General features: G+C 42.1%; 1 protein-coding gene and 1 long non-coding RNA gene across 2 annotated transcripts in view; one reads left to right on the forward strand and one right to left on the reverse strand.

Annotated features, from left to right (window-relative positions):
* LOC138742262 (N-acetyl-beta-glucosaminyl-glycoprotein 4-beta-N-acetylgalactosaminyltransferase 1-like) overlaps positions 1 to 16,783 on the forward strand; it is a 710,446-nt gene extending 693,663 nt beyond the window's left edge. The window contains exon 20 of the mRNA XM_069896414.1: positions 16,525 to 16,783. Within this exon, the coding sequence (XP_069752515.1) occupies positions 16,525 to 16,606 (82 nt within the window). The 3' untranslated portion in view covers positions 16,607 to 16,783. The remainder of the gene's footprint in view (positions 1 to 16,524) is intronic.
* Positions 512 to 5,760, reverse strand: LOC138742303 (uncharacterized). The gene is made up of 2 exons (XR_011344045.1): positions 5,339 to 5,760; positions 512 to 995 (listed from the first exon to the last, which is right to left on the reverse strand). It is a non-coding gene; the product is annotated as an uncharacterized lncRNA (long non-coding RNA).
* Positions 16,784 to 20,038: the final 3,255 nt, after the last annotated feature.

A 20,038-nucleotide genomic window follows, 5' to 3' on the forward strand; every position in this document is an offset into this window, starting at 1 on the left:
AGTAATCCCTACACCATCGGTGCTCTGATTAGTAAGGGATTGCTGAAGGTGGTATGTGAGTGGGAAGGGAAGGTTGAGAACCACTGCTTTAGACCCAATTTATATTTTGCTTGTGAAAAATTGTCATTGGCCCATTTCCTTTGGAGTTATGAAACCGAGGACATAACGAGTCAATTAGGCAGAATTAAAATAGTAGTTTTGAAACTTTTTCTTTCCACTCACATACCACCTTCAGCAATCCCTTACTAATCACAGAGCACTTCTGGCATAGGGATTGCTTAAGGTGGAATGCGAGTTTAGGGGGTAAGTTTGAAAACCACTGTTTTAAAGTATAATTCTGTCTCTGTTTCTACACTATATCTGTCAAAGAGCAAAAACACCTAAGAAAGAACCTACTTGACTAGCTCTAATGTCACATTGTTCAGAAGTTGCTACATACTCTCCCCTTCCAAAGCTTGCACTTGGAGTATTGCATGCAAGAGAACTTTTGTAAGGAATTAAAAAAACATGCTGTGGTTTCCTGGTATTTATTTTCTTTTGTACACAAGCACCAGTAGTTCAATCAGTTGAAATTAATTGATCTTAATTGAAAAAGTTACAATCAAAGCGAGCAGGGTGGTGAGAGGGCAGAGATGTTCACTTCCCTCCCTCTAAGTATATCCCTTATCTCCTCACCTGAAATTCCAAGCTTCAAGCTAAAAAGTCAACAAGAATATTGTTTTAAACGTTACTAAAGTTGACTACAAAAGATAGGATAAACAGACAAAAAAAAACACTGATCAAACCCAGTATTCTGAAACTGGTGTGCTCAAGGATTTTCAACAACTTCGCTTCTGTCACAAGGTCAAAGAGGGGATGGTTCCAGGTGATTCACAATGTTTGATTCCATTTATCGGCACGTCAGCAATTGCAGTGGCCCACTTTGACCACTGGAGGAAGCCAAATGCTTGACATCTTGCAACAAATCATCCGAAATGGCAAAGCTTTTCAACTATCTACAAGGCAGAAATCATAAATAAAAAAATAAATGCATGCTTTCCACTTGTCGGATGAGTACAGTTCCAAAGGCATTCAAAGCTTGTCAACATTCAGGACGAAGCAGCTTCATAAATTGGCCTATTATCTATCAATCATTCATTCTGTTCATCAATGTTGCATTGTAGCATGCATCATATAGGTGGTTGTTCACCCAGGCTACTCTGACAGCAACTCTCAAACCCGTGACTTTCTGTCCCTTACCACCCCTCTCCCCCCCCTCCCCCCCCCCCCCCCGCCCTCCACCAGAAGGGAACTGGCAAGAGGCACGTGGAAACACTGCTACCTTCAGTTCTCTTTCAAGGCACATGCCTATCCAACATACAAGTTTGCCACAGCAACTGTACCCAAAAATAAATGAATTAAAACATGTTGTAATGAATCTAGAATAATTTTGTGCGTTCTGCTTTAAAAGGTGTGTTAAATCCATTCTTTTCTGCATGCTTACCTTCCATGATTAAACTTGGCACACCTCAGGAGGATTCTAAATCCCTGCATCTTTTGTTAATTTATTCACATCTTCTAGCATCTGTCCATCAATTCTTGACACTTTTAAAATCAACCCATCACTGATTTGGATACCCTTACAAGTCTCTCTCTTAACATATTACGATCTTTAATTTCCATTGTTAGTCATAGTTGGACAACTTCTGCAGTAGGATTTTGTTTTATTAAAGGAGTAAACATTTTTTGTTGAAAAGTTATGATATATTTATTTAAGTTTCCCAATGTTGATCTACAATTGTTGAATTTCATCTTGATTCTCAATCCGCTTTGGTCAATTTGTACTCGGTTTCCCACCTTGAGATCTTAAATTCTCATTCCAGATTTAACTAAGTGAAACAAACTTAATAGTTTGTCCTGATTGTGTCATCACTCTTCTCCAAAATCTTCCTCAATATTAACTATGTCTTGCTGCACATTACTAAATTTAACTTGCTGTCTAGTAGGTTCCTTGACATGTTCATTCGGCTTCTCCCATCCAGCCATTGTCAAATCCAGTTCACTACTTCACTGAGGGTCTGAACCTTCCTGACTAACCTTCCATGCGGGACCTTGTCAAAGGTTTTGCTAAAGTCCATGTAGACCACAGCCTTTCCTTTCTCAACTTTTCTGGTAATCTCCTCGAGAAACTCTATAATATTGCTTAAACGCTACCAACTATGTACAAAGCCATGTCGACTATCCCTAACCAGTCCATGGCTATCTAAATATTTGTAATCTGATTACATAGAACACCTTTCAATAATTTAACTACTACCCATAAGGCGCACAAGCCTATAATTTCCAGGGTTACCATTGGAGCCTTTTTTTTTAAAAAAAAACAGAACAACTTGAGCTACCCTCCAATCCTTTGGGTCCACACCCATGGCTCAGGACATTTTAAATATTTCTGCCAGAGCCCTGCAATTTCTACACTAGCCTCCATCAAGGTCTGAGAGAATATCTTGACAGGTCCTAAGGATGTATCCACCCTTTACTATCCTATTGCTCTAAATATACCTGTAGAAACCTATAGAATTTACCTTCACATTGTCTGCCAAAGCAACCTCATATCTTTTAGCCTTCCTGATTTTGTTCTTAGAGTATAAAAATGCATGAAAAACCTCAAGTACCTCATTTGCTCCATATTGCCTATTCTTGATATACACCTTTCTCTTCCAAACCAGATCCCCAATAACTCTCAAAACACCAAGGTTCCCTATGCCCACTAATCTTGCCTTTAATTTAGACAGAAGCGTATAAACTCTATACTCTTAAATTTCAACTTTGAAGGTCTTCCACTTACCTAGCACATCCTTGCCGAAAACATTATCCCAATCCACGCATTCTGGATCCTTGCTCATTTCCTCAAAATTGGTCTTTCTCAAATTTAGAATCTCAACCTAAGGCTCAGACCTATCCTTCTCCATAATTAATTTGAAACTAATGGCATTAAGATCATTGGGCCCAAAATGTTCCCCACGCATACTTCAGTCACCTCTCCTGTCTCACAGAAGGCCCAGTGTTGCACTCTCTCAAGTCGTACCCCTATATAGGATTTGGAAAACTTTTCTGAACACATTTGACAAACTCCAAGCCATCCACCCCTTTTAAATTAAAAGTTAAAATCTCCTACTTTCAAAACCTCTTGCTTCCTACAGCTGCCTGCTGTGTCTCTACAGATTTTCTCCTCCAATTCTCATTGGCTGTTGGGCATGAGTGTGGTCCTACCTTACCCATTCCTCAGCTCCACCCATATAGCCTCAGTAGACGAGCCCTCTGATCTGTCCTGCCTGAGCACAGCTGTGATATTTTCCCAGATGAGCAATGCATTCCTCCCCCTTTCATCACCCCCCACCCCCCCACACAATCAAGTCTAAAGCAACAGAAGCGCAGAACATTGAGCTGTCAGTCCTGCCCCTCCTGCAACCAATGCACTAAAGGACACAATGTTAGAATTCGAAGTGTCAATCCACACTCTAAGCTCACCTGCCTTTCCTACAATACTCCTTGCATTGAAATAAATGGACCTGAGAACATTTCCACCACATTCAACCCATTGACTTCTAATGTTACATGGAATTTTTTCACATAATTTTTTCCCTCCTCCACTCTATCTGTTCTGGCACTCTGGTTCCCATCCCCCTGCAAATTTAGTTTAAACCCTGCAGAGCAGCATTAGCAAACCTCCCTGCAAGGATATTAATCCCCCTCCAGTTCAGGTGCAAACTGTTCCATCAGAACAGGTCCCACCTTCCCTGGAAGGGAGCCCAATGATCCAGAAACCTGAAGCCTTCCCTCCTGCACCGTCTGTAGCCACATATTTTGCTGCATTATCCTATTTCTCAACTCACTGGCATGTGGCATGGGTAGCAATCCTGTTATCACAACCTAACTCCCTCAACTCTCCTTGCAGGAACTCCTCACCTTTCCTACCTACGTACATGGACCATGACATCTGGCTGCTCACCCTCCCTCCTGAGAATGCAGTGAGCTCAATCTGAGATATCTTGGTACCTGGCACCAGGGAGGCAACATACCATCCAAGATCCTCGCTCTCTTTAACAGAACCTCTTATCTGTCCCCCTGTGGAATCTCCCTCTTCTTTTCTCTTTCCTTCTTGACCTAATCACTATGGTAGGTTATCACCACCCCACCGCCCCACCACCATCCCCCACCCAACAGCATCCAAACTGATATACTTGTTATTAATGGTACACTTGTTACTGCACTGCCTGCCTGTTCCTTTCCCTCTCCTGACTGACTGTCACCCATCTACCTTCCTTCTAGGTGTGGTGGCATTCCTGTAATTCCTGTCTATCACCCCCCCTCCCCCCACACCTTGCTTCCTGGATGATCTAGGGTTCATAGAACATCCAGCTTCATTTCCTGAACTCAGGTGATTCAGCTCTGATGCACTTCTCGTGGTTGAAATAGTCAGGGATATTGCTGGCTTCCCTGATGACCCATGTTCTGCAAGAGGAGCATTCCACTGCCTTGTCTGTCATTCTCACAGTCTTGGACTAGAGGAAAAAACATACAAGATATAAAACCTGGCCTGACCTGTCCCTGCCTGCTGAATCCTTTTTGTTCCTCGAATCGGGTGGCCCTTCCTTACTTCAACTCCTGTACTATCACCTCAGCCCCTATTCGCCAAAGCCCCTGGAGCCTTTCTGATCTGAGGCCCCTTTCACACTTGCCAGTGATCCCAGGAATTGAACGCCAATCGGCCTTTAAAGTAACAAGGGTGAAAGCAAAAGTCAGGTGGCATCATCTCATGTCAGTGATTGCTAGCCTCAACCCTTAGTACAATCCTTGGTGTCTGCAGATGCTGGCATTGAGATCAGGCAAGTGTGAAATGGGCAATTGCATTGCAGGCACTTCCAATTAAAGGTAGAACAGACCAAAAGCCAGGGATAGACCCTTGCAAGTGTGAAAGCGTTCCGTCTTCCAGTCTAGTGTGAAAGACCAAACCCTCATTCCTATCCTGGGACACTGAACAGCTGATTTACTGGGATGCAAGTGTGAAAGGGGCTTGACTCAGTCCACTCCGATAATGACCACTCCGCTGCACAGTCCCTCACTTTTATAGTGAGGTTTGGGTCACCTGATCTCGATTGCAGTTCAACTGTTGAACTCAATTGCCCAATCAGCTGCTCCTTTGTCTTCAACTTGATTGCCCATACAGCTGCTATCAAATATAATTCTTTGCATTTCTGAAATGGAAGCTCTTTTAATGGCAAACACGAGTGCCATTTACAAAGCCCAGACCCCCCCCCACCCCCTACCTTCAATCACGCCAACCAGAAAGTGGTCTTACCATAGTTTAAACAGCATGTCAACATTCACCAGAGGAGAGGACACCCTGGATCGAGTGTACCAACGTTCCTTATGCGTACAAAACTGCACCGCGCCACCACCTTGTTTACTCAGATCATATATCCATCCTGCTAATCCCTATGTACAGTCCAATGGCAAAACAAACTAAGTCAGTTCGCAGGGAGATCAGGACATGACCTGTCGGAGACGTAGCAGTGCTACAAGACTGTTTTGAGACCACAGACTGGAGCTGTTTTAGGGAGGAAGCCACCTTCAATGGTCATGAATTCAGTGATTGGCTACGTCAGCAAGTGCATTAATGATGTCACTGTGGCGGCGCATATCCTCTTGGCGAACCAGCCCTGCTTGTATCGCCATGTGATGGGCCAGCCATGGGGAAATGGTGTTGTCAGAGGTTTCTCTCTGACTCCAGTATCCCTTCCACTGCCCACCCTGGGCAGCGATTATGATGTCACAATGGACCAGGTGACTGAGCTCATCCTGCCCTTAAAGGGGCGTGCTGAATTTGAATAAAAGCAGTCATTAATGCCCCTCAACGTGGTGGCTGTGTTTCTTCCACTGCTCACATCACCAAAATAAAATGTTTCACAGCCAGGGCAATCCAGAAACCATGGTTGGATGAAGATATCTGGGCCCTTCTCAGAGCTCGTGATGCTACCTGCAGGACAGGGAATAGGATGGCACTAAGATCAGCCAGGGCTGAACTCTTCCATGCAATCTGGAAGGCAAAGCAGGGGTACACACAGAAGATCCACAGACAGTTGTGCGACAGGAGGTGCACGTGGCAAGGGATCAAGACTATAACAGATCATGTCAACCTTATGAGTGAAGGACAACGGCACCTCCCTTTCAGACAGACTGAGCACCTTCAATGCATGGATTGATGAGAAGAACAGGATGGTCCCCCTAATGAATGCACCCCCTGCATAGCCAGGGCCTAGGTGAGGGGAAACCTATCGAAGGTGAACCGACACAAGGCAGCAAGACCAGACAACATACCTAGTCGGGTACTGAAGGACTGCACAGATCAATTGATGGAGGTCTTTACGGAATCATTCAACATCTTACTCCATCAATCCTGCAGGGTTCAAGATAGCAACCCAAGAGGGCGACAATAACAGGCCTCACTCTATGGCACTGTCCTCCACCATTATGAAATGCTTCAAGCATCTGGTGATGGAATGCATCAAAGCACATCTCAGAGACCCTGGACCCATTTCAATTTGCCTATGGAAGAAACCATTCCACAGACGATGCTATAGCTTTAGCCCTTCATTCCATCCTGACCCATCTAGAGAACAACGCCTCACATGCCAGGCTGCTGTTCACTGACTTCAGCTCGGCATTCAATACAATCAGAGGCTGATAGAGAAGCTATCATTGCTCGGATTCATCACACCTCCCTGTTACTGGATTTCCTAACGGAAAGAATAGTGTCTGTCCGGGTCGGTAGCAGAATATTGAGCATCGTCATGCTGAGCACATGTCTGTGTGCTTAACCAATGACTAAATCGCCAGATCCAGCTCCAATAGTTTGCAGATGACACAACAGTAGTAGCATGAACAACAATGAGTCGCACTACAGAGAAGAAGTAGAAAATCTTGCGATATTGTGCAAGAGTAACAACCTGAGTCTCAAAGTGGGCAAGAAGAACATGAAGATTGTAGACTTCAGGAGGATCAGGAACAACCACTCTCCACTACACATTAACAACTCAGTAGTAGAGAGAGTAGAGGGCACCAAGTTCATTGGAATTCACTCAACTTGTGACTCATGGTAGACACACAACATCTCCTCACTTGTCAGGAAGGCACAACAGCACCTGAACTTCCTGAGAAGACTGAAGCGGGAAAGGCTACCGGCCACCATCAGATCAACCTTCTACAGCAGCACTATCGAGAACGTCCTTGCCAGCTGCAACAAAGTGTGGTACAGTGGCTGCAGAGAAATGGATCAGAGGTCAATCCACAGGACCACAAGAGGAGCAGAGAAGATCACTGGAGTCTCTGTACACCCCCTCCCATTGATGTGATCTACTGGGATCACTATCTGAAGAGGGCGCGCAAAATCATTGAGGACCCCCTTCCACCCTGCACACAGCATCTTTTAGCGGCTCCTATCAGGGAAGAAATACAGGAGTATCAGAGCCAGCACCACCAGGCTGAGGAACAGCTTCTTCCCACGTGCAATAAGAATGTTGAACGACCAAAGGAACTGCTCGCATTAACCATCTGAGACTCTCATATTCACAACATTTTTTTACTTATTTGTAGATATGAAGGCTTGTCTTGTTTGTGTATCATTTGTCTATGTGTGCTATGTCTGGTTGTGTGTTTTGCACCAAGGACTGGAGAACGCGGTTTCGTCGGGTTACACTTAGGCAATCAGGTGACAATAAACTTGACTTTACTTTAACTGGCCAGCATGTGGCACCAGAAACTCACGAGAGACACAGCAAAACTTGCATTATCCAGCTGACACAGGTGTCTTTCTTTACTCCTTTGTTACTCACCAAGAGTTTTCTGCCCCTTAGGTTCTGCTGTCTTTGGTTAGGTTTCTTACCCTTTATGATACTTCCTGCTTCGATACTTGCCTCTCTAAAGCTTTGCATGTCCCTCTCAAATGCTTTAAATGTCTCTCTCTCCCTTTCACATCTACTTGTATGTATAGAGCACAGCTGAAATAGTTTCACAGGTTAATGAGATTAAAATGTAATACGAAGACACACAGGTCATACATACAGTGGAGGCACCAAATGTTGGTCAAAAATAAATGTTTTAGGAAATGTTTTGAGGGAGGAAAGATAAATAGAGAAGGAAAGGTTTCAGGAGAGAATTCCAAAATTTGTCCGGAGAGCAAGGTTCAGATTGGCAATGCTGGAGCCAAGACAATCGGAGAAGCACGAGAGGCCAGAATTGGAGGAATCCAAAGCTCTTGGAGGATAGTAGAGATGGCAGAAGGAAGGAGGAATGAAAGCATGGAAAAACATTTAAATAAATATCATAATCTTGCTTTTCTTTCTCTTATTGTCATGGACACATGGTGACTCAGTTTGCCTTACAGCAGACAAAAGTTAAAATATATCATGTATATTAAGATAATTTTATTCTCATTGCACAAGTGCAATCCTAATGGTGCACACATATATCAAAGAAATATACAAACCACACAATAAAACAAACAGATGATGACCAAGGTGGTCAGAGTCTTTCAGGATATTGGCTGCTCTGTGGAGGCAGTGAGACCTGTATCAATTCTCCAAAAGAGGGCAGTGCACAGCCAATAATCTTCTGGGCTGTACTGATGACCTTCTCATCTCGTGCCGAGCAGCTGGCACACCACATCTGAATGCAGTAGGCCAGCACACTCTTGAAGAAGCAGCGGTGAAAGGACACTAGCAGTTTCCCCTGCAGCCTGACCTTCCTGAGAATACTCAGGGCATGGAGTCATTGTTGTGCCTTTTTAACTACTGTGATAGTATTGGTTGTCCAAGAGAGATCTTCAGCAAAGTGTATGCCTGAAAGCAGTGACCCTTTCCACACAGTCCCCTTTGATGAATAATGGGTCTGGAACTATACTGTTCCTCCTAGTCTGTTATAAGTTCTTCAGTTTTTGAGGTGTTTAAGACAAGGTTGCTCTCTGAACACCACACTGTCAGTCTTTGGACTTCATCCCTATAGGCTGTCTTGTCTCTTTAAAAATGTAACACGATGGTTGGACTTATATTTTTACATGACAGTAAGAGCAACCTTTGACTCTTCTGTTTTGCATTTGCTTTCTGCTATATTCCAATGTCTGATTCTCATTCTTTCTTCGACTGATGATTAATTTCCAAATTCTCATGCTAGCAGTTCCAGTTGCCACACCATAAAATGGGTGAGGTTACATTGGAGGGGCACAGAGAGCATTCTCAAAGAATTTACTGAGGATAGAACTTTTCACAGAGGAGGAGGGACAGTACAGTCTGTATACATTTTCCCTGGAATGGAAATAGGGTAGGAGCCTCCATTGAGATGTGCATAATTAAGAAGGGCGTAGATGAAAAATGAGATTATTTTCCCCTTTAACAGAGGGATTTATGGTCACATGGTATAGGTTTAAGAAGGTTGGGAATAGGAGAGTTAGAGGGGACCTGAAGACTTTTATTTCTACACAGATCGTGGTTGAAATTTGGAAACCATTGTTTGAGTGGATGCAGAGGCAAATACAGCCACAAATTTTAAAAGAAATATTTAGAGGACTATTTGAAAAACCAAAGCAGAAAAGCTGCAGATGCTAATGACTGGATTGAGTATTAATAAATACTTGATTGACTGGCCTCAACCAGTGCTACATATGGTAGGTCCATCAGGAACCATAGACATGTCAGCCTGCAGTTCCAACATTTACTTTATTACCTTGATTAGAGACTGTCAGCATGGCTTTGCGCATGGAAATTTGTCTCTCACCAGCTTGATTGAGTTTTTTTTTGAGGAGGCGACCTGGAAAATTAATGAAGACATTGGTGGAGCCCATGTAGACAAGGTCATTGTTTCACATACTAGTGAAGATAAACCCAGCTTTCTAATTTCTCATAACTACAGACATATGAACTTGCGAATCTTTTCTGTGCCCTTCTTTATTGCAGCCACATCCTTGGTTTTGTATACTGACCACAATAATTGCTGTCTAACTGGTTTTGTACAACGACAACATGAGAGCCCAACTCTTATGCGCAATGCTCAGCCTAATGAAGATAAGCATAACAAATGATATTTTCACTATCCCATTCACCTGTGTTGCCACTCTTCCAGAACAACAGTCTTGTCCATCAACACTCCTAAAATACCTGCCATTTGTTCTGGCTGTGTTAATCTCCCAAATGCCATCACCTCACACGTGTCTGGTGCAAGGGTACAGGATATCTCAAATCAGGTCCAGAGTATTCTAAAAGGAGAGGGCGAGCAGCCTGATGTCTTGATACATGTGGGTACCAATGACATAGATAAAAAGAGGGAGGAGGTACTGAAAAAGGATTACAGCGAGCTAGGACGGAAGCTAAGAAACAGGACCGCCAGGGTGGTGATCTCTGGATTGCTACCTGTGCTAAGTGCAACTGAGGACAAAAATGGAAGGTTAAGACAAATGAATGTGTGGCTGAGGGGCTGGTTTAAAAGACAGGGTTTTGGCTTCTTGGACCATTAGGATTTCTTTTGGGGAAGGCATGACCTTTACAAGAAAGATGGATTACACCTAAACCCAAAAGGGGTCAATATATTGGCAGCTAGGTTTGGTACAGCCGCCAGATGTGGTTTAAACTAATTTGGCAGGGGGATGGGAACCTGTATGATAGGGCAAAGGACAGGAAAGATAAAATAGAAAAAGTTGGGTTAGGCAGCGAAAGTAAAAAATCAGAAAGAGCAAGGAGGGTGAAAAAAGCAAATCTGAAGGCTTTATATCTTAATGCAAGAAGCATTCGGAACAATTGGCTGTGGAAATTGAGACAAACAAATACGATTTGATTAGGATTACAGAAACATGGCTGCAAGATGGGCAAGCCTGGGAACTTAACATCGGGGGTATACAATATTTAGGAGGGATCGGCAAGAAAGAAAATGGGGTGGGGTAGCATTGATGGTGAGAGAAGGGACCGACACGATTGACAGGAAGGATATTAACTCGGAAGATGCGGAATCTATATGGGTAGAACTGAGGAATAGCAAGGGGCAGAAAACGTTAGTGGGGGTGGTATATAGGCCTCCATATAGTAATGTAGAGGTGAGGGAAGGCATAAAAAGAGAAATTAGAGAAGCGTGCAATAAAGGAACAGCTGTCACCATGGGAGACTTTAATTTACATATAGTTGGACTAGCCAAATTAGTAAAAATACTGAGCAGGAGGAATTTCTTGAATGTTTATGGGACGGTTATCTAGACCAATATGTCAAGGAACCAACTTGAGAGCAGGCCATTTTAGACTGGGTATTATGTAATGAAAAGGGGCTAATCAGCAATCTTGTACGAGGCCCTTTGAGTAGGAGCGATCACAATATGATTGAATTGTCACTCGACATGGAGAGTGAAGAAATTAAAACCGAGAGTAAGGTCCTGAATTTAAATTATGATGGTATGAGATGGGAGTTGAGTAAGATTGATTGGGGGGTGTTTATGGGGGGGTTGACGGTGGATAGACAATGGAAAGCATTCACAGATCTACTGGAAGAATTCCAGAAATCGTTTATTCCGGTTTGGCATAAAAATAAACCAAAAAGGTGACTCAACCATGGATAACAAGTGAAATTAGAGACAGCATTAGGTCCAAAGAGAGAGCATATCAATTGGCCAAAAAAAGTACCAAATCCAAAGACTGGGAACAGTTCAAGATGCAGCAAAGGAGGACAAAGGGATTAATCAAGAGAGCAAAAATAAATTACGAAAGTAAGCTTGCGGCAAATATAAAAACCGACTGCAAAAGCTTTTATAAATATGTCAAGAGAAAAAGATTGGTGAAATCCAGAGTAGGTCCCTTGCAGTCAGAATCAGGGGAATATATAATGGGGAATAAGGAAATGGCAGACCAATTAAATTCTTACTTTAGTTCTGTTTTTACAAGAGAGGATACAAATAACCTCCCAAGGATTTTGGGAAACATAGAAACTAATGCAAGGGAGGAGCTGAAAGAAATCAGTATCTCTACGGACATGGTCTTGGGGAAATTGAAGGGATTGAAGGCCAATAAATCCCAAGGGCCTGATAATTTACATCCTAGGGTACTTAAGGAAGTGGACATTCAGATAGCAGATGCTTTAAGAATTATTTTCCAGAACTCGATAGACTCAGGATCAGTACCCATGGATTGGAGGGTAGCTAATGTTACCCCACTATTTAAAAAGGGGGGTAGAAAAAAAGTGGGGAATTATAGGCCGGTGAGCCTTACATCAGTAGTGGGCAAAATGATGGAATCCATTATTAAGGATGTAATAGCAGAGCATATGACTAGCAGAGAAGGGAACGGACAGAGTCAATATGGATTTACAAAAGGTAAATCGTGCTTGACAAATCTATTGGAATTCTTTGAGATGGTGACAGATAAAATAGATGGGGGAGAGCCAGTGGATGTGGTGTACCTGGACTTCCAAAAGGCCTTCGATAAGGTCCCACATAAATGACTGGCATGCAAAATCAAGGCTCATGGGATTGGTGGCAAGGTATTGATGTGCATTGAGAACTGGCTGGCAGGTAGAAGACAGAGAGTTGGGATAAATGGCTCGTTTTCTGAGTGGCAGGCGGTGACCAGTGGGGTGCCACAGGGATCTGTACTGGGACCCCAGCTGTTCACAATTTACATTAATGATCTGGATGAGGGGATTGGATGTAATATCTCCAAATTTGCAGACGACACTAAGCTAGGTGGGGTTGTGTGCACTGAAGAGGGTGTCAGAAAGCTCCAGTGTGATTTGGATAAATTGGGGTACTGGGCAGATACATGGCAAATGCACTACAATGTGGATAAATGTGAGGTTATCCACTTTGGTAATACAAACCGGAGGGCAGATTACTATTTGAATGGAAATAGATTGGGAGATGGGGAAGTGCAGAGAGACCTAGGGGTTCTTGTGCACCAGTCACTGAAGGCGAGCACGCAGGTACAGCAGGCGGTTAAAAAGGCAAATGGTATGTTGGCCTTCATATCAAGAGGGTTTGAGTATAGGAATAAGGATACCTTCCTGCAGCTGTACAGAGCCTTGGTGAGACCCCACCTGGAGTATTGTGTGCAGTTTTGGTCGCCTTATCTAAGGAAGGATGTTCTTGCAATGGAGGGAGTGCAGAGGCGATTCACCAGGCTGATGCCTGGAATGGCAGGAATGACTTATGAGGAAAGATTGCGCAATTTGGGATTGTACTTGCTGGAGTTTAGAAGATTGAGAGGGGATCTCATAGAGACATAAATTCTGGCAGGACTGGACAGAATGGATGCGGAAGGGATGTTTCCAATGGTGGGGGAGTCCAGAACCTGGGGCCATGGTTCAAGGATAATAGGCAAACCATTTAGGACCGAGATGAGGAGGAATTTATTTACCCAGAGGGTGGTGAATCTGTGGAATTCATTGCCACAGAGGGCAGTAGAGGCAGGTTCATTGAATATATTTAAGAGGGAATTAGATATATTTCTTCAGCATAAGGGAATTTGGGTTTACGGAGAGAAGATGGGGACGGGGTACTGAACTTTAAGATCAGCCATGATCTCATTGAATGGCGGAGCAGGCTCGAAGGGCCGAATGACCTACTCCTGCTCCTATCTTCTATGTTTCTATGGATTAAATTCCATCTGCCACCACTCGGCACAACTTTTCAGATCATCTCTGTTCGGCTGTATCCTTAGTCAACCTTCATCACCATCTACAACTCCACCAATTTTCATGCTATCTGTAAATTTATTAATCATACCTCCACGCTCTCATGCTCAGACTCCCTGATAGATCACAGTGAAAGTTAAACCCTACTAATATCCAAGGAAGACTGCCCACTAAGGGATTCAAGAGGAGCTCTCGTCAATACACGAATATCAAGGCTGCAGCTAAAAGAATCACCTGCTTCATTACTGGCATGCAAAGCATCAAACTCTGAAATTTTGTCCACAGAGCAATCGCAATGCAGGGCCCAGAGTCCGGACTCTTGCTACCAATGCTGCACAAGTCTCCAGAACTTCAGAAAAATCATGTTTTTCCACTGCTATTGGCTGTGTCACCATGAAATGCAAAGCATTTATTCAGCTGCCGAACTAAATGTTCAGGAATCTGCAGTGTAGAAGGTATGCGTTCTTTTGCAACAGCTGCCAAAACAAACACAACTGATTTTATCTGAAGGAAATCTGTCCAATGTCAATAGGTTCTCATTATTAACCTATTGGTTGCCATCATGAAAAATTTTCACCTGTTTTTTGGTAACAGTTTATCTTTTTATTAAATGGAAAGAAGGAAACGTTAAGACACTTGAAATTGTCAAAAAAGTAAAACCAAACACAAGAGCTCTTGTTTTTAACAGCCCATAACAAAAAAAGAACTAAACCAAAAATAAACTTTAAAATTAAATAACTTTAATCCTAGTGTCCAATCCACAGAGCACTCCTTACAATGGCTACGGGTACAAAGGCTTCAGATCACCCAGTCATGGACAACAAGAAACAAGCTAGGAATCAGAATAAAGTAGCAGCCAAGTTCTGGTTCTACAACAAAAAAAAACGTAGTTCAGTCAGACAAAGAATTAGCTCTGCTGTAATGTTATTATAAATAATCTTCCCTACTGCGCAAGCCAAAAAAATAGTGTCTTAGGATTGGAGAGGCAATTCTATTTTGTAATGCTGATAAACTCTAGCAAGAATGCCAGTCTCAGAATGTAGCCACAGATACGGGGTCTCGTCTTTCAGTCAAACCCTGACTTGCACCAGATGTGCATGAGTGCAGAATGTGCTTCAACAAGAAATAGAACAGAAAATACAGCACATTGGGCAGCAAATTTTAAATGTTATCCACTCAGCTCATCTTTGGGGGCTTTTTTTCCCCTTGTTTCCCAATGCTTTCTGTTCTTATTTCAGATTTTCAGCCTCTGGAATTTTGTTTGATTTTCATTTGCTGAAGGTTCTGATCGAAGCAGCTCCCCATAATCAGGTAAATTCAACATTTGATTTGTTGTGGAACAGAACACACAAACTTGCAATTCCAAGATTGTAATAGAACCAGCAATGAAGAAACTAATGTTCCGAAATAAACACGTGAAGGATTTTGTGAACAAGTCAGTATTTTACACAAAAAGAATGGAAAAACGGGTCATTATAATACTCAGAATCATTTCAGTTGCATGCTGTGCTCCAAGATACTTAAGTTGCTAAAAGAGCACATCACCTAATCTACCATCACAGCAGCTGCAGATTTTCTTGCTTAGTGAGCATTATACAAGATCCAAGCATCACTTGCTGCTTCCGCAGTGCTATCCCGCCCCACCCCCGGCAGGAGTGGCAATGCTTGCTCACAATTCTGTGTTGAGCTCATCAGAAAAAAAAACCCAAAGCAACTGCTCATCACGTATAGCAAGACAACATTTGCGTTGTTCCAGTGGCATTGTCACTGCAGCTTCAGTGTGTAATATCAACATTTCTCTGTATTTTTTTAAACTACAATCACTGTGTCTGCAGGCTTTCATGTTTCACTGCTATCAACACCTTGCACTGCAGTTGGTGGCCAAGACTTCTTTGCCCGCACTTGCCCAAATTAATCACCTCTAATCAGCAACACCTTGCCACCTTCTCTGTGGCTAACTAGTGGTTTTCATCTTGCAGTGCAGCCTGTGTAATTCTTTTCATGAAGTCCTCTGTGGACAGTAGTCATTGACACTGCCATTCCTGTCTCCTGAAGAGTGTTTCTGGTCTGTCGGATGTACATTTGGGGATTTTGTTTTCATTATGAGGAGAATTCTGTCGTCAGTAATGGAGGTCATCCTTGGAATACCAGTCCATTGGCGATTTCTGACCTAACTAGTACACTCTTCCTTAATGATGTTCCAAATGGTAATTTTGGTAATCCTAATGTTTGGGCGATATTTCTTATTGTTTTATTCTTAATTTATTCTTGGCAGGTGCAGATGTGTCAAGGACTACTGTCAACAGAGGACTTCATGGACAGAAATACAGAGTCTACACTGCAAGATGTAAACCACTAGTTAGCCACAGAAAGGACGGCCAGATTACAGTTTGCCAAGAAGTATTTAAAAGAGCCTGCCGAATTCTGGAAGATGTCTTGTGGACAGGTGAGATCAAGATTAACCTGTATCGGAATGATGGCAAGAACAAAGTGTGGAGGCATAAAGGAACTGCCCAAGATCCAAAGCATACCACCTTTGCCATGGTTTCCATTTTGCAGTGTAGCCCTTGCATTTCTGTCCATGAAGTCTTCTGCAATCAGTAATTTGACATATTGACACATCCACACCTGAAGAGTGTTCCTGGTCTGTCGGACATACTATTGGGGATTTTTCTTCATTATTATGATGAGTTTTCTGTCATCCGCTGTGGAGATCTTCCTTGGAATACCAGTCCCTTTACGATTACTGAACTCACCATCTTAATGATGTTCCAAACTGTTGATGTAGGTAATCCTAAAGTTTGAGCGATGTCTCTTACTTGTTTTTCAGCCTCATAATGGCTTCCTGGACTTTCACTGGCACAACTCTGGTCCGCATGTTTAAAAATGACATCTACAGACTCCAAAGGTGATCAAAAGCTTAGAAGCAAGTCTAGCTCTCTCATACCTGCACCAAGGAAGCAATCAAACATAATGGAGTCCTCACAAACACCTGTGAAACCAAAAGTCCTAAACATTATGGTGCCCTGAACTGAGGGGTCTATATATAAAAACCAAAATATATGCAAATATCTTGAATAAAATCTGTAATGTGCATTTGAATTAAATGTGAATTGCTTGAATAAAAATTTAAAACTATGGAGCACAGGGACAAATAAAGGAAAAAGGGTGTCTTTGTCCCAAACATTATGGAGGGCACTGTACACAACTGTGCCTTAGAAACATATCACTAATCCTTCACTATCACTAGGTCAAAATAACAAAGATAAGTTTAGATTTCAAAGATCTGACAGTGGTATTTGACTTTAGCTATTTTAAATACATGTTCCTTTATCAACTGGGAAAGTTGGTAATTCCATAGATAGGCTGTACTTTAAAATATTTTGAAAAGACTATGCTAAAAAATTACAAGTTTTCTTCGAACCATAGAACACTATAATACAGAAACAGGCCTATTTGGCCCTTCTAGTCTGGGTCAACCCACTTTTTTGCCACTAACCTGCACCCAGTCCATGGCCCTCCATACCTCTCCTATCCATGTACTGTCCAAATTCATCTTAACTGTTGAAACTGAGCCCACAATCTAAGTTCTTGTACCCATCATATTGTCAGATAGCCATTAAAAAGTCAGATTTCTTTTAAAAAAAACATTTACTCGTGAATAAATAACCAACAAGTGACCTTTGGTCGAATAGAAAAATGTGTGAGGAATTAAGAGTGGAAAATAAGGAAACTGAGAAGTAGGTAAGAATTCAGGAAATTACAGTCATCAGGATGTGCTGAAGTAGTTGCAGGCTGACATAGCTATGGTGTCTAATGGACCTATATAAGCACAGAAACTGGTCAATCAAGTATTTATATATACTAATCCCATTTACCAGCATTGTCTGTAGCTTTTGTGCTGTGGTGTTTTATAGGGTCATCTATTACCTAAATATTACCCAAGTACCTGCCTCTGCACCTCCTCTAACAGTGGTTTCCAAATGTCAACCACTGTCTTCAAGTTTCCTCAAAATCTCCTAATCTTAACCTTAAAACCTTGCTCTGGGAGAAAAGAAATCTCACCCTTTCCTTCATCTATGCCCCTCTTAATTATATACATCTTAATCAAGACTCTTCCCCCCACCCCGCCAATTCCATTCCAAGGAAAACCTATCCAGAAAATCTCTATCCCAAGCAAATTCTTGGTGAATCCTCTATGCACCCACACCCCCCCCCCCCCCCCCCAATGCAATCTCATCTATTATGTGCTGTGACAAGGAAAATTACTTTCATGAGAAGTTTGGATCCAATGTGCTCTTAGCTTTTGCAGAGGGACTTTGTCAAAGGCCTTAGTGAAGTCCACATAGATGACAATAACTGCATCCACACATCTAATCACCATCTTGATAAATTCAATCAAATTAGTTACATCGCTTATCAAAGCCAAATGGTTATCCTTAATTAATCAACATCTTTCCCAGTGCAGATTATTCCTCTCCCTCAGTTTTTTCCCCTACTGGTGCTCTACGATGTTAGATTTATAAATCTCTTCAGTGAAACCCCTGGTATCCAGAATTCAAACAACCGGCAAAAAAAAAGAGCAAAATGTTTTTTTTTAATGTAGGTAAAAATAAACAAGCTTAAAATTGTAAAAGTAAATATTCTCTGAAACAACACATAAATATTTAGGGAAAAATGAGAGGGAATAATTCAACCAGCTGAGCGCCTTGATGGTGCTTCGCTCAAGGCACCTGTTCGAATACAGATGTGTGAAAAAGCAATGGCATTGCCCAGGACGAAGAGCTGGTTGATGCCGCTCACCATTTGGGTGATTCTCTTAAAGTATCTCCTTATCCCTGCCTAGTAAGAGTACTCCACTCAGAGGCTTTTGTTTGTAAACTTTGGGAGGGGGGGTTTAAATTATCTATAATATTATTGTTCGTGGAAGGGGAGGAACCTGCAGATGCAGCGATGGTTAAATATTTTCAAAGAATGTGACAGAAAGTCAAATGCTTTAAGGTTTACATATTCATGCAAGTGCAGTTTGTTCAGATTAAGTACAGTATAGTATTTTTGTCTTCTAAACTGTTTATTCTTAAATGCAGGTGTATTAGTTAGGTATTTTAAGCATTAAGTCTCAAGCAACCAGACAATACATTTATTTGGCATCTACCAATCCTCATAGGTGCCAGGCACCGGGGGGGGTGGGGGGGGGGGTTGTACTGTAATTACGTGGCCAGTTTCTGCTGCCCTTCTTGGAGAGAAATGTCATTTCATAGTCCTCCAGCAATTTGGCATTTCCTCAATGGCTCATGAAGATTTGAAACTTCCCCTCAGCAGTCTTTTGCCTTGCCTCACAGCAGTGTGAGATACATCTCACTGGGACCCAGGCATTTAAATAGATTTAAGCCCACTAAAACATATACCTCTTCCTTTTTTTTGCTGGCCATTTGTTCCAGATTTTCTCTACCTCCCTTCCCAATTTTTTCAACTGTAATCAGGCAACATTATCTGGATTTCTGGAATGTTTAACTCAAATTCTTCAGTGTCTAAGTGTGAATCAGTGACTGTCAAATAGAATTCCAGAAGACATTTGCCACAATGCTGCAACAAAAAGAAACAACTCAGGGTGGAGGTAACATAATCAGAGTGGCTAGAGGATCGGCTTGCAAATAGGAAATAGTAGGCATAAATGGGACATTTTCTGGTTGGCAATAGGTGAGGAATGATGTGCCACAGAATCTCAACTTTTCACAATTTATATGTGACTAGGCTTCAAGTGTATGGATATTAAGTTTGCTAATGGTATAACGATACACAAGAAAAATAACTTGTTATAAGAACAAGTTCTCTAAAAATGCATATTTATAGCGTGAAGTTCTCCACCTTGGCAGAGAAGGGAAAAAAAAGCACATTATGGTGAAAAATTGCGGATTTTATCGACAAGCGTATTAAAGTACTTCTTTGAAGAACTTTAGTGCATTAGATGCAGAGGGTTGCTATTTCATAGGAAAGCAATTAATTAAGGAAGCTAGCAGAATGCTATCATTTATTCTGCAAGGAGCTGAATACAAACGGATGAGGGTCATGCTTCAATTTCAGAGCATAATGGTGAACCTCATCAGGAGTACTCTATGATGGATTCATCTCCTTAATTAAGGATATAGTTCTGAGAACATTTCAATTATGATATTATGGATATTAGTGAAATAGCTCAATTTTTCAGGCTTCCTTTGCCTTAAACCCAATGAAATGGGGTGGTGGTTGGGGGAATGAAAGGGAGGGGAGTGGCATTGCTCATCAAGGAAAATATTACAACTGTGCTCAGGTAGGGCAGACCAAAGGGCTCATCTACTGAGGCT

This window comes from Narcine bancroftii, chromosome 1, assembly GCF_036971445.1.
Source record: "Narcine bancroftii isolate sNarBan1 chromosome 1, sNarBan1.hap1, whole genome shotgun sequence".
NCBI classification, from domain to species: Eukaryota; Metazoa; Chordata; class Chondrichthyes; order Torpediniformes; family Narcinidae; genus Narcine; species Narcine bancroftii.